Here is a 14,992-nt window from a genome sequence, read left to right as displayed (position 1 = left end):
CGTATTATCGTTTTGGTTTTTGTTCCTGTAGGGTTTTTTATCTTCCTTCTACCTCCCGAAAGCAAAGTTTTCAATCGGCAAAGTGGCCTTTTCAGCGAGAAGCGACGTACGTTCGATGAGTGTTTTGGTTTAGTGCCGTGAATGATACCTCTAGTTCTAATCAGTTGCCACAGGCCGATTTCGTGTTTCAGAGTTGTTTTGCCTCAGCCAGAGTACATTCGTGGACTTTAAACTTGCTATCCGGCCCTTCTAGTCGAAAGGATGGCTACGAGTGTGGATTCGTTCGAAGAAAGCTTTGGCTATCTGCGTTACCGGAACCACTCAAACTACAGCCCTCGATCTCTTCGACAAGGGATGTTTGCTACCAATTTCTGCTGTCGGGTGAAAGAACACATTTTGGTATGGAGTTAACGCCTATTTAAACCTTCTTTGAATGAAAGCTTATTTTAGTAGTGGGGAAAAGGATGACAGCCTAGCGCGAAAGGTGGTCAGGTTTGCGATGTCGACAACAGGCGCCGGTGAAGCCTCCGAATGTTTGATATTATAGCGGAGAATCGAGACAGTTGCCACAGGTGAGTTTTGACATTTCTGTTTTGGTAACTAATCGTATTATTTAAATAAATAAAACATGAATGAACAGACGCCCCGTGAGTCCCACTGGGTCCACTTAAAGATTGATCAATGTCGAGATTGTTGAGGAAAAGCATGCATAGCTTACTCGAAGAAAACATCCTTCATAATTTCTTTGATTTACCTTTACTGTTCTAATTGCTGTATATATCAATCGTTAAGTAATGCAATGTGTTTAAAGATTCTTTGTGTAATAGTTTTTGAATTCTAGAAATAGAATCCATTCGAACTAGACGAACTAATATACACGCCGTTTTGCAGAAGTGTACAAAAAGCGCGGGAACTTTCCTGTCGCCGCGCCGCGCGGGCACTCTTATTTTCTGATCCAGGTAAACCTCTTCCGGTCGTCGAAGATGCCGAAGCGAAGGTATCGTTTAAATTTGTTTTCGATTATAAATGAAACTTTTGGTAGTAGTAAACAATTTGTGTTTTCCACCTTCTTAAGAAATCCATACTTTCGCCGACCGGCCAAATTCGGTAAGCCAAAGGGCGTCGTTTTCGACGAAAATGAAGTTGAAAGGTACAAACTTGATCTGCATTTAAATTTTTTGGTTCGTAAGGTTACTGATTGAAACCAAACTTTATTGGTTAAATTTGATTATTTGGTCGTAAAATTTATCTTAGAACCCCAGAGGAAGAGGAGCGTGAACTTCAGGAAGAGTTGCGGAGGAGGGAGGAGCTGAAGGCGAGACTGGAGAGAGAGAGAGAGAGAGAAAAAAAACTGTCAAAAAAAAAGAAAATCAATTTGTAAAAAAGAAAAATTTGTTTTTCTGTGCCTTTTTAGACCTTGCATTAGACCAGAATGTGTACCTTAATTACCTTTTGTTTAAGTTCATTAATATTTTTTTACATGTGACATATCTTCTAAAACCAGCTTGATGTGTGTTTTCTTGGTTCCAGTCAGCAATGACAACGATGGATGCTTCATGCATGGCTCAGTTTAAAGTTACTTAATATCCACTAAGAATTGTGTATTTTAAAAAACAAAGGCAAATTAAATTTGATCCAAAGGTAGATTGAACAAGAACAGATATACATGTACTTTGTACTTAGTCACTGACCATTTTGTTATTGGCTTCTGATAAAGTCGTGAACTTTTTTATTTGTGAGGAATGGTTACCTTCTGTTCTTTCCAAGTAAGTTGGCAACTGAGAAAATTGGCAGCTAAAACAGTTCTGCATCAGACAGTTAGCCAGGATAGTAAATTTTGCCTGCTTTTCTTATGGTTTTCTACGGAAATAGTTCGGGGGCTAAACAGGTGGTACACTATATGATAGTTGCTATTTACTGGCTAAGGGTCTGTCTGTTTGGTGAAAAACTGTGACTGAGTCAGAGGTTACAGTGTTTCACTTCACAGACCACTCTAAGCTGGTAAAAAACAATTTTCGTTTTTCCTCTTTCTCGATATTGTTGTCCTGTTCAAAAAAACACATCGGCTGCACGTTACCTTGACTGTGGTCAGAGATAGGAAAATCTGGACTTTGTAAAGAACCAATATCTGATTGCAGTATCTTTTACCCTGCCCTCTTGAAAAAAAAAAACTTTATTTTACCCATTATGAAAAAATGAAGAATTATTTAAAATATGCAACTGCATTACATGTACCATTAAATTAAACCACAATTTTAGTATAATGTACTTTTAATCAGTTGTACATTGAGTGATGTTCTTACTTTTGTTCACATGGATCGATTAGCAATGAACTTGCTAACAAGTTAACAATACAGTGTACATTAACAAAATTCACTGTTATGGAAATCAACCACATTGGTATGTAGAAAATTAATGTTCTCTACCAGATCTTTAGGCATACAGCCAACATCTTTGTAATAATTGGTTTCACTGAAACCAAATTAAGCCTCCCACTGTAGGTACTAGCTCAATTAATGGCAATCTGTAACTCATGGCCACAAACAAATTGAATTCTATCTGCGTAGCATTGACTTTAATAATTTAAAGCTTCACAGAAGTTCCTCAATTCAAACTGAAAACTTTCCAGACTACAGAAAGGCAAACCTTCCAGCATGAAACTTGCTGCTCATCACACATGCAAGAATCGTGATTTTGAAAAGTTGTTCCTAACATGTATATCTGGTGCAACTGTAAATTGATCGCTGCATCGACATGTTTACACATACTCCAGCTAGACAAAAACTGCCCTGAAGCCCTTTTGTTCCCTCCTATATTTTCTCTTTTAGTTCAATTTCAGGTGAAATGTAAATTACCTAATTACAATATTTTTAACCTCAGCAAACCCAACAAACTCTATAGTTGTCTAGTTAAATACATGTATCTAAATTGTCTTTTTTTGTCAATTTTGCATTTTTATTAATACACTTTGTTTGGTACCCTGAAATTTATTTTGGATATTTGTAGTATTGGTTTCATTCTCTCTCTCATCAAGAACCAATGACAATGGTTATGCCAGATTTTCAGGGGTCAACAAAATTTGTGATAGGAAATGTGAAAGTGGCATATTATTTAAATAATATTTTGTTGTCAAAGAGTTTTAATTAAGGGCCCATTTCCTTCCTTTGTGGTGGCATGGTGTTCTCATGCTTAGTGTGCTTGCCTCCGCATTGAGCAATCCAGGTTTGAGCTTGGCTAGTGACTATGTGTTTTGTTGGGTTAACTCTCACACAGAGAGATCCTCGCCCATGTGTATAAATAGGTACCAGAGAATTTAATGCTTGGCGGTAGCGCAGTTCAAAAGAGAAACAAACAACCATGTTACATCAAGGATGAAAATGGGCCATTAAGTTTGACACTACAAACAGTTGTGATTGTTCTTATTCTTCATGAAGAACTAGCTTGCCCTGGTTTCTCTTTCTAGGCTTGTTGAAGTTGGTCATCGTAGATTGGCTTTGGAGCCACTGACTTTTGGCCACCAGTGCCAGGCGATCACAGGTGTTCTGTGTTGTTGCGTACATCCTGTCGAGCTTGTTGACCACTGGGTGGATGCTTTCTGAGCAGTGCTCCGCTTCCATTCCAACAGTCCCCATTAAGATGGCTTTCTCAGGAACGTGGAATGTGAGAATGTGGAATTTCCTAAGCAGGTTGGTTTTAGGGAAGTTTATTGGAAACCAGTGGCCAAAGCTAGCACATCTTGCTCCCAGAATAGCAACTTCATGAGGGCACAGAGGAGTACTTGCTGAGTAAAGTTTGAAACATTGGGACAATTTGGTGAGCAGAGTTGATATTTTGCTCATAAGTTTGTGGTCGCTAAAGACCTGCTTTTCCCCATGTTTGAGTTTGATTTCAATTGGCTTGAAGATGTGAACAATTTGTTTGATGTGAATGGGTTGTAGAATTTTTGCAACGTCATTGCCAACCAAAGCGCCCTTGTGATAAATCTGACGCTTCAAGTTCATTTCATCCAAAGTGTTATCAAATTTTGTTTGGAAAGGCCCCTTCATGACGTTGATTTTCTGATTGATGTGTGCCAGTTCATCTTGGGCTGCCTTGAACTGTTGCTGATGTTGTCTACCTTTTTCCTGCTGCTTATCCCTGGTTCTTCTAAGTTCCCTTGCCTTTTCCCTAGCCTTCACTGCCTCCACTGTGTGATTTGTAAACCTGTTAAGTTGAAATAAATATATTTGTGGTCCTTAATTCAGACATTGTTTGACTTTCACATGCAGTGCATAAGAATTTTATTTTAACAATCATTCATAGCAGAGACCCAGATTTTAAGGTCTGTCTTAAAATACTCTGAGTATGATTTCTAAGAAGTTCAAAGATTGGAACAAAAGTTTTAGTACATCCTTTTTTGATGCAATTCTTTTATGAAGCAACCTTATTTTAGACTCGTATTTAAGTGGGGCATATTTGGGCGGATGAGGTAATGGGTTCCTGTACACTCCTGAGCTGAATATTCATTGTGAAGCAGAGATCATGCAAAAATGATGTAAGAAGGGTATTGAATACATGTAGCATGCAATATGAACCTCCCAAGCTACAGGTGTGTGAGGTAGTTTTATTGTTTTAGAACTTTATACAACCTACAGGTATTTTAACAAATCTGGTTTTCTTGTTCTGGGAAATACAAATGTAGCCCTATCGATTGCAACACCAAAGTTTTTTTAGTTTTATTTTCCTTTTTGAAATTCTAGTTAAGCTTTGTACTTCCCTATAAACCTATATAGATTTTTGAAACTGCATATTGTTTTTCAGATATCATTTGGAGTGACCTTAGTACCTTCTGCCTTCCTTTTGATGGAATGCTGCTGTTTCATTTAAGAATGACTGAAGAACATCTTCTGCATTACTAATAGCTTCATTAATTTCTTCCAACTGCTGATGCTGTTGAAGGCACTCAAGGTTCAAGGTTTCTCTTCTTTGGAATGCTTCTGCCAGTTCTGGGCATGCCTCTCCATCTGCCTCTTTAATGGTCTTGTCTAAAACAAGAGCTTCATTTTCAACAATTTCTAATGCCTGCTTTCCAAGACCAAGAGATAGATGGAGGGGCATGCATGACACAGACTCAATGACAGGTCCAGATGCTTGGAAGATTGGTTTGGACTCACAGTTATGACATCGGTTTGCTTTAGCTTTGACTGAACCACCATTTACAAAATCTTCGTTATCGGATGACATTGATTCAAAGCTGCGAGGAGAAAACTGTTTTATGCGATTGCCATTGGAGGTACTATTCAAAATCCAGGGTGTGTGTGGCTTGCCCTTCTCGAGATCTTTAATTGTGGCATGACAGTAGTTGCAGAAGTACGTGCCATTTGGACCTGTTAGACCTAAAAGCCTTGCAATAAATTCCCAGTCTCCTCCCAAACTCAGCCAGCATTTAGTAATACAGCACTCCATTCTTGTACCATCAGAACTCTGCAAAGTGGATGTTTCACACGTTGAACCAGTTATTTTTTTGCAATAGAAACAGTGTTCACTACAATGGTCACTCTGGGGATTTTGGATAAGTTGCTGGAGCTCCATTGGCCAATTTTGCATCCCTTTGATTTCAGAAACTTGTTTCTCATTTGCTTTGGTACAGGTACTTGCACATTTTGGTAGATCCACCTTTAAGTTCAGTTCTGATACATTAGCCAAGACTTTTTGTGTCGCCTCAATGATTGGACCAAAAACCTCTTTTATGCACTCGTAATTGTCTTTGTCCCCTTCAAAAATTGCTAAAAGGCGAGCAGTATGAACCGAGTGTTGCTCCCTGCAGTTGAGAAGTTGCAATAACAATTTGGTGGATTTTCCTCCCTTGTCACCGGAGAGAAGTGCCCATAAAACATTTTCAGGAATGTTGCTTTTCTTCATAAGGAGACCACTTTCATTCAGTTCAGCCACAGTTTTGGTAATTACATCAGAGATGTTTGTCACTCGAACAAAGGACACTTTCTTCCCAGAAGAACTTTCAAAACTTCCACATTCATATTGAAATTCCATGGACTTCAAGTGGCTGCGAATTTTCCTCTCTGAACCAAATATGTCATATCCTACAGATTAATGAAAGAGCAGACCTATGAGAGGGTTTATATGCTTAGGTGAATTTATAGAATCAACAGCAATTTGTCAGTTTGGTGTCTTGACAGTGTACTGGATCCCTGGTAAGAAGTCTTAACTATTGTTTCTGTGAAAAAGTGCATATCCAGTTCTAGCCCTTCCACTCCAAAATCTGAACTTGTCCTGAAAATTTGGTGTTATGTCAAGACTATATACCCTGGCTGGTTTTCTTTTTTTCAATTCTCTATACCTGCCTACATGGCATTGTAAAATTGTTAAAGAGAATAATTTAATATACTTATTTCTCCTGGGAGTGAAACGATTTAAAGCAAACATAAGTACATGTATATTGGAAGAGCCCATTTTTTTTTCTACTTTCAGGAAACATATTATTTGTACTGTACTTGTGCTTGTCATTATCTTTTTATATGAGTTTTGTACACTACCTGCATTAGGTTTACCTTGACATCGCACCTATATTAAACAATTAGATTATGAGCTCGAGATTTCTATCGCATGATAGTCAATGGGCCAAAGGCCGAGCCAACTATCACACATAGAAATCGAGAGTGAATACATGTAATCTAATTGTTTTAGTATAAATCTACTAGTTGTTCAAAACTTTATCCAAGTCCTCTTCAGAGACACTCCAAAAATGTCAAGAAGCGGCCGTCATTTTGAAACAAGGGTGCACTGCTATGCTACTCACTCTATCACAGAATATATAGTGAGTAGCATAGCCAATCAGAGAACAGCATTCATGATAGAACACTGGTAGATTTATACTAATAGTTTTTAGGTAGTGTACAATGTAGATAAAGTTACTTTGCTTATCTCACTTCCGTATTGGCATTGTTGAAATAGCAATGAATGATGTACATGCCTGTTTAAATGATGTTAGATAGATAAAGTGTGTTGTTTGTATACAACTATGCTTACCAAGTGCTTCTTTGAAGGTTCTTTTAATCATTTTCAACATTTCCATGGGCATGTGTGTCTTAAGTTCTGCAACCTAAAAAATGAAAGCTGCTTTTAATTTATTAGAGACATGGCCTTTGTGTATAACAAGTTTTGCTTTTGAAGTCAGTGACTTTTGTCTAGATTCTGCAGGTGATGTATTTTATAAACTGGTTGACAGAACTTTTGATTGTCTCATGCACTAGTGCCATATTGTTATTCTATTTTTTTTATTGATATAATAAATTATTGATTATACATAATGTAAATTTAATCATTGAGAGTGTAGATTTTACCTGGTTCAAAGTGAATGACTGTATGATGTTTACTCCACCTTGCTTAAATGAATTGATGAACTGTTGTTGTTTTCGGCGAATAGAAATGGCTGTCTGGTGAATTACATCATTTTCTGCTGTACTTGTACATGTACTTGGTGATGACAAATTTTCTGCAAGTTTTTCGATGACCTGGCTTCTCTTTTTCAATGTACTGGCAGATGCACTTGAGCTACCTATTTGTGGCTGACTAACTCTAAGTAACTTCATTGGTTTCCCTCTCTCTTGATGGGCATACACAAAGCCGTCTTGACTTTGCCCAGTCTTCTTTTTGAGAATGCTCAAAAATACCTTTTGGAGGTAAACAAATTTTGGATTAACAATCATAATGATTTTATGTAATAAAGACATGTAGCTATATTGGGTTTGTGAGAATTGCTCACTTAACGTTTCATAGCTTTTTTTTTTTGGCTGAAAATATTTTTCAACAGATGGCACAATGCCAAGTCCAATGTTTAGATATTGTGTAGCTTCTGCCTAGATTCACTTTATTGATTTGCTCTTCCTTACATTATCAGCATGATTTCTCACTAAGATTGTATCACTCATTTTTAGATAGCTCCTGTTGAATTTTCAACATTTCCTGTACATGTGTATGATGTCAAACGAGTACATTCTGTCCCATGGGGTAATTCTTTGTTTTGTTGGGGAAGACTGAAGTTGTGTGGTGTGCGGACCGCCGAGGAAACAGTAAGAACCAATATTATCCGTGTTTCCATCAATAAGTTCTCATTTCTGTACATAAAAGCTTCAGAAGCTGTTCATGAATCCCAGTTTGGGGATGTGACGTGGATTTCTTTATCAAACATTTGAGTTAAGGCCTATTTTGATAACATTTCGACTTCGTTTGTTGATAGACAAAATGTCCGCGCGTGAAACTTCGTCCATATCTTTTAAAACAAGCATTTCTAACAGAAGCTTGACACCCAGATTACCCTCTATGGAGAGTCTAATGAACGGAGTAACAAGGCCAGATGCCTTCCTTCTTTTAGTTTCTCACAAATTTGAGATAACGTATATGTAAGAATTGAAATAATTTGACGGTAGCTATCCGCAACAAAGTCGATGACGCATATCCTATCCACAAATACCTATAAAACCAATTTTTACCCCAGCAACTTATCTGTCTCAACTGTGGACTTGGGTATTACAAGATCATTCAGTTCAATTGTACAATATTAAAAGGTTGTGTGATTTATATGCTGTAGCCGCTCTGCGTGCAATAGACTGATGAAATTTAATTTACCTGCTCTTGTAGTTTGGTGACTGGCGTTCTTGGATCTTGATCATTCTGGAGTGATTGAAGCCTTGCTTTTAGGTTGCTTAAGCGATGTTGGGCAACTTGGTTTTCCTCCAAAAGTTTTATTTCCTTTGAAGCGAGCTCTTTAGCACGGTCGGAAATCGCCGCATGATGACCTTCCCACGAGCGTTTAGACTTGAAGAGAACTTTGTAAGAAAGAAAAGAGTTGGAAAGAACTGTTTCGTCGAGATCACTCAGCTGTTCGGGGAAGTCGCGTCTTAACAAGAGTTTCCAGAGGATGTTGAACTGGCAAATTTGATTTGCATAGCTGCAAGTCTGTCGCAGCCTCGAAACGTCTGACACGCTGAGAAACCCAGCGATAAACAAAAACAAGTCTTCGGGCAAAGTCACAAGAAGCGATAACTCATGGGAAGGCGAAGTGCTTCGCAGTAACGCAGTCTTGCGATTTTTCCGAGCTACTGTCGATTTGTTAATACAGGGTTGTCCTCTTGAATTAACTGAAACGAAATATTTGCTGGCGTTTGTTGGGCATTCACGCCACCGAGTTAAATTTCGTCTACACGAAGCACATAGGTCCTCCTGGCTTTCAATTTCTTCGACGTTGAAGCATTTACGTACATCTTCGACGATTTCCTCAGAAATACGGAACCAACGGGAAGTTGTTTTGCTGTTACAAACGTAACATTTCCGTGAAGACATTTCACCACGCAAGTTTCCCAAACAAAACAATTAATGGGCTTTAAAGTTAAAAATAACCCCTTGATTTTATTTGCAACATTCGTCACGCTAACAAATTTCCCGCCAAAAGGCGCGCCTGGCATTTTGTGCGTGCGCATAGTTTTTTACATTTTCATGCTGCCATACAAAAGAACAGACCGCCGTCTTTAAGCTGTCCGGGCGGAACGCTCGTGACGAACGCGGGAAATTCATCCAAATGCCGTCTGGGTATTTTCCAAAATGGCGTCTCATTTCCAGACTCTCCCCATTATCCAAGATGGCGGCCATGCCAAAATTCCCCACCCTGGGGACATGATGTCCGTTCAAAATCCCTACCCTGGGGAAAAGGTCACAGTCACAGTCAAATTCTCGTGGGTTGCCCGATACCCCCCCCCCCCCCGCCCACCCCCATCCCCCATCACCACCAAGGCTTGACATTGATAGGTGCATAAAACCAAACCGGAACACTGCGGACAAGTTTAAAATGGACTTCAGCTCTCAGGACCTACGGTATGAGAATATCGCTAGTTCAACCAAATGCATCGCTTATTAAATTAGCGTTTTCTTCTAGAGGGACTGTTTTAGTGTTTTTTATATAAACGTTTCAGCTGACTTTTGCGTTCTCAACAGATGAACAACAACGTGCAATTGGATAGCACAAGTACACTTTTGGAGAACACTCATAAATACCCAAGTCACTATTTTTCATGAACACGATCTTTATGTAGTTCACCTATTTATAATTAAGTGGAGCTTTCTGACTTCACACTTTCCGTTCCGCAATGCTCGTTTCCCTAAGGGCCACTTAGTTGAGTGTTAAGCCATCGCAAATGCAAAACGTGGCTGGGTAGGGAAGGAGGAGAGACAAGGGCAGTATGGCCAAGTAGGGAAGAACGCCGTGCCCATTCTCGTCCCTTTCCCCTTTAAGCTAAAGCATCTTGCCTCATACCCCTGCTGAATTTCGAGAGAAAAACAGATTGCCAGCAGTCTAATTTTTACCCTAATTTGTTCACAGGTATCCCAGGCTCGCGCTCCTTGGGAGCCGTGAACATTTATATGCTATTACATCGCATAACAGCGTAACAGAGGAGAACGATGAAACTGAAAGTCGCTGGAATTGTTTTGAAACGGCCCCAAAACGGCATGGAGACGAAAGTAACACACAGAAGAGTCGAGGTACATGCAAGTCGTTTTTATTCAATTTCTTTCTCATATTTTGAATTGTGACATACGATTATTACATTCCCAGTCAAACTATTTTATATAATAATTAAATGAATGCGCGCGCTTTGATTGGTCAATCAGCTATGGTTTATTGTGCCAGTAAACTCATGGAAATTTCACATGTCTTCTGAATTATTATATAAAAGCAATAGACCACAAGTTTTTATGGTTTAGAGGCATGATAAACCACTTGGGATGTTGGAAGAACACGAGAAGAATTCGCAGATCACTCGCCTGCGGCTCATGATTTACAAATTCTTCTCGTGTTCTTCCAACATCCCGCATGGTTCATCAGCCCATAGACCATAAAAACTTGTGGTGTACTGCTTAAATATTTACGCTGTTATGCAATGTCATATACCATAGAATTCCAAAAGTAATGTTCAACTGATTACCCTACATTATATATCATTTGACTCTGCTGCTAGGCAAATACAGCATATAAATCATAGTGTGAAAAAAAATTCAGGCATATTCAAAATCATAAAATCACAGATAGCTTTTCAAGTAAATGTTCAGTCCTCCATCCACGTGACCAGTTCTCAAGGACCCAGATTTTTTCTTTTACTGTAGTGACTTCTTGAAAGGGCCACTGCTTTTGGGTGGGCTGCTACGTTCAGGAGAAGCATTACTTTCGCGGTTCACTAGGTAGGTAGGTTAAGTCTGCATACAAGCCAAGTGGCCCATCAGGCCGGAGCTTATCCCAGTTTCTGTAGCATGAAGCGGCTAGGAGTATTTCTACTCCCCCCTGGATGGGATGCTAGTCCATCACAGGGTTACCCCTACCATTAAGTTCATGAGTGCCCATTTATACACCTGGGTGGAGAGAGGCACTATGAGAGTAAAGTATTTTGCTCAAGATACAGTGCTGAGCAATGTGCAGGGCTTGAACCTGGACCGCTCGATCTGGAGACGAGCATACTAACCATTAGTCCACCGCACCTCCCACAAGTAGAGTACATGTACATGATGTACAGTGTACGTAACTATCCTTTAATAATTTTTTATTGATAAAATCTAATATTAAATAGCTTTGTTTTTATACCAGCAATAGGAAGGAATTCATGTCAGGATTCTAATAACATACATGACTGTGTAACTAGACTGAACACTTTTACTCGTACCTCTCATCTTGTACATACTCTTATGTATGACTACAGTGTATCTTAAGGCCCCTATAATTTAATAATGTATTAATAATGTATGATTCCAGGCTAATAAAGACCTTACGCTAGTGTATTGCTCACTTCAATCTAGAACTGTAATGATCTTTTGAGCAGTTGAAATTGTTAATGACTGCTTCTCACAAGTCATATTTCTGTGTGGTTTTGTTAGTTCCTTTGTTTGCTGGAAGGTACAAATTTGTTCAAGTTATTGGACAAGGACAATCTTCAATCCTGGTTGCTGCAGAAGTGAAAAAATAGTAAACAGCTTCATCCTTGTTTACTGTTCAACCTGTACATGTACATGTGTGGTATGCAATACAATATGAAAAAAACATCCACATTCGCTAATTGCTGAAAATTGTAATCATCAGGTACTGTGCATACGTTAAGTGCTCTGAGTTTTATCATAATAAATATTCTTTCTCTTTTTCAATTTGCAATGCTTCATGAACAAAACAGGTATTTTAGCCTCCTTTTGAAGCCTACAGCTTCATCCTTGTTTGCTGTTCAACCTGTAATATGCAATACAATATGAACTTTACACACTTGCCTAAAGGCGCATGTGTATACAAGAAGAGACAAGTGACTCATAGGATATTCTATGATATACCGTGTACCACTCAAAATCAAATGTGCGTGTTTAATTTATAACTACAGTAGTATGTACATGTTTCTTCCTAATTATTGTTATGAGAGCCAAATACAGGTATGGTACTGCTCAAAAGTTAGTTACCACCTCACATCACATTTTGCAAGATGCATCTTGTTTGTTGCAAGACATGTCTTGTTTCTCTCAAGATGTGTCTCGTCTCTCTCAAGAATCCCAAAATCATTTGTTATGGAACACAGTGCTCACAATTTAAGCCTAACATGCATGTCAAAGACAACTGCTCAATGTACACATAACCAAATGTTTGATCAAATGTGAGATACTGTATGTGACTCACTAGTAATCTCTTGTTCTATTCATGTCGAACAAACATGTCAAGTGTAATGTGAGAACTAGAAGTTTAATGGCTTGAATAGTTTTCTACATGATAAATTAATTTTAATTCCACCTAAATGCATGCCTACACCACACATGCATGCATTCGTGATTTTGGTCAGTTGCCCATGAAAGCAGTCGAGAATAAAGTAGTGTCAAGGGCAAGCAACTTTATTTAGCATTTAACATGTGTGCATACTGAAAATCTGCTCGAAATGGATTAGTTTTCGCTGTCAATTTTCACTTTTTTAACTGCAGGAGGCAGATTGCATTCAGCAGCTGAATAAGGCAGATATCCTTTGTGTCTCCAGAACTGCCCAGTTGTAAATGTAAGTCACAGATGTACAGTATTTTTGTTTCAAAATGTTTCTTTTAAGTGCAGAGGACACAACAATGACAGGGAACAGAGTGTTTTACTCTGGAGTAGATGACATCAAATTGACAGCTTTGCTGGAACAGGAATCCAAGACAAAGGTGATGACCATGAAAGTGAATTAATCTCAGCCTCACTATCAAGGTTCGTGTCTTCTCAATCGCATTATCTGAGAGAATGTTGAGAGATGTGTTTTTTTCTCCTCTTTTATGGTAGTGTGCACTGATATAGTGACTGTACTGTATTAATTGTGAAGAAAATTGTAATTATTAATTAAAAACACTTTTCACTGACTGACAAACACCAAATAATATTATTTTGGACTTTCAGAATGTTTTCTGCTTTGAGAGTCGCTATTGTTTGGTGTTTGAGTTGCTACGTCCAAGACCTCTCCATCAATACTTTGAGGTAAGTTGCAGGCCTTTTTGTTTCAGGTACAGTACAGTATTAACAGATCATGTTGCATCTTCATAGCATAATTATATTATTGGAACATTGAGTGATCAAGACTTTTCCAGAGTTTTAATTTGCAGAAATGTCAGTTTGAAGGTGAGGTAAGAAATTTGAGATTGTATAATTTAGAAAAAAATTATATTTAATTAATCGACATGTAAACACAATAAAATAGATTTCAATTTTCTTAAAAATATGACATATTCATGGGAAATGCACTGATTGTGGGAAAATGAGGAATTATATTTTTTCAGACTTGCAGTACACCTTCCCTCTGTGTTCATAAGAGTTGCAATAAATATAATAAAATTAATGATCTGAGTGTACATTACACGTCCGTGATAATCATGCAATTACAGTATGTTATTCATATTTCTGTAGGCTTGGTCATCTCATTTCTAACTCAGAAATGTAATTACAACTTACACTTGCTCCAACTCATAATGAAAACTCTTTCTGTGTTATTTGCTTTGAGCTTATCATGACAGCAAAGAAAGTCATCTCCAGTAACCCTGAGGGCTTAAGGGGTTTTGCTATTGGGTCAGTGAATTCTGTCCTTCTCACTTGTCGTGGGAAAGTTTTTTGACGGAAATTCAAATTACAGATTGAAGTAATGTAAGAGATGAAATGACACAATACTTCTCAACTTGTCATAAACATGATAAAGTGTTAATTAAAATAAATTATTTTTACCAATAGGAGGCAAATTTGAAAGTGATCAGAAAAATAATGTTACAAGTGAGTATTATTTTACACTGTGAAGTGATAAACAGCAGTAAGATTAAGAATACTTTTATTTTAATTACCCCCCTCCCCGATATAGGAGAAAGAAAAGACTGTACAGACCTTCACTCTGTAGAATGTTTTTGGCATTCCTTAAATACCTCCTCCTTTTGAGAACCTTTGGATCTACTACTGATTACAAGTTGATTATCACTTTTATTGTATAAACACTAATGAAATACCAGGTGAGCTTGCTTTAGCTTCACACGTGAAATAACATGTATGTTAATTACTATGTTATCTTCTCACGTGAAAAATCATATTTGCTTAATGCTGCAGTACATATTAAATCACCCCTTTCACAGCAAAAGTGAAACATTTGGTTTCGTATTTCGTTGGTCTTTAGACAATAAATACAACAGCATAATGCCGTTGAAAAATATTTCAATCATTTGCTGTGCTCACTCGTGAAATATTTTTCAACATTCAAAGATGTGAAATCTCTTATCTCTGTGCTGCCATGTCACATTCTCAGATCTATATGGTATTATATTATTATTAATAGTCTAATACCAACATGCATATTATGTGTTGTGCACATGTAGTTTTACATCTCAATAAGAAGATCCTCACGCATTTTAACACTACTGTCTCTATGTGCATGTCGTATTACAGCTTTTACAAGCCCTTGGATTCCTAAAAAAGTGAATT

At 37.9% G+C, this 14,992-nt stretch overlaps 1 protein-coding gene and 2 long non-coding RNA genes across 3 annotated transcripts; 2 read left to right on the top strand and 1 right to left on the bottom strand.

Moving 5' to 3' along the window:
- Positions 1-432: 432 nt before the first annotated feature.
- Positions 433-8,842, top strand: LOC110058611 (uncharacterized). The gene is made up of 3 exons (XR_016209326.1): positions 433-572; positions 3,464-8,069; positions 8,638-8,842. It is a non-coding gene; the product is annotated as an uncharacterized LOC110058611 (long non-coding RNA).
- LOC110060764 (uncharacterized) lies at positions 2,254-9,339 on the bottom strand. The gene is made up of 5 exons (XM_089296565.1): positions 8,626-9,339; positions 7,341-7,670; positions 7,027-7,099; positions 4,826-6,080; positions 2,254-4,203 (listed from the first exon to the last, which is right to left on the bottom strand). The coding sequence occupies exons 1-5, from the start codon at positions 9,337-9,339 to the stop codon at positions 3,420-3,422; spliced, it is 3,156 nt and encodes a 1,051-aa protein (XP_089152691.1). The 3' UTR covers positions 2,254-3,419.
- Positions 9,340-9,797: 458 nt separating this feature from the next.
- LOC110067357 (uncharacterized) lies at positions 9,798-14,989 on the top strand. The gene is made up of 7 exons (XR_016209535.1): positions 9,798-9,867; positions 10,373-10,533; positions 11,155-11,229; positions 11,917-13,206; positions 13,436-13,513; positions 14,258-14,296; positions 14,957-14,989. It is a non-coding gene; the product is annotated as an uncharacterized LOC110067357 (long non-coding RNA).
- The last annotated feature ends 3 nt before the right edge of the window (positions 14,990-14,992 follow it).

This window comes from Orbicella faveolata, unplaced genomic scaffold (genome assembly GCF_042242905.1).
Source record: "Orbicella faveolata isolate gen_17 unplaced genomic scaffold, um_ofav_v1 contig_27, whole genome shotgun sequence".
Taxonomy (NCBI): Eukaryota; Metazoa; Cnidaria; class Anthozoa; order Scleractinia; family Merulinidae; genus Orbicella; species Orbicella faveolata.
The sequence above is the reverse complement of the archived record's forward strand: the minus strand, read 5'-3'. Positions and strand labels throughout refer to the sequence as shown.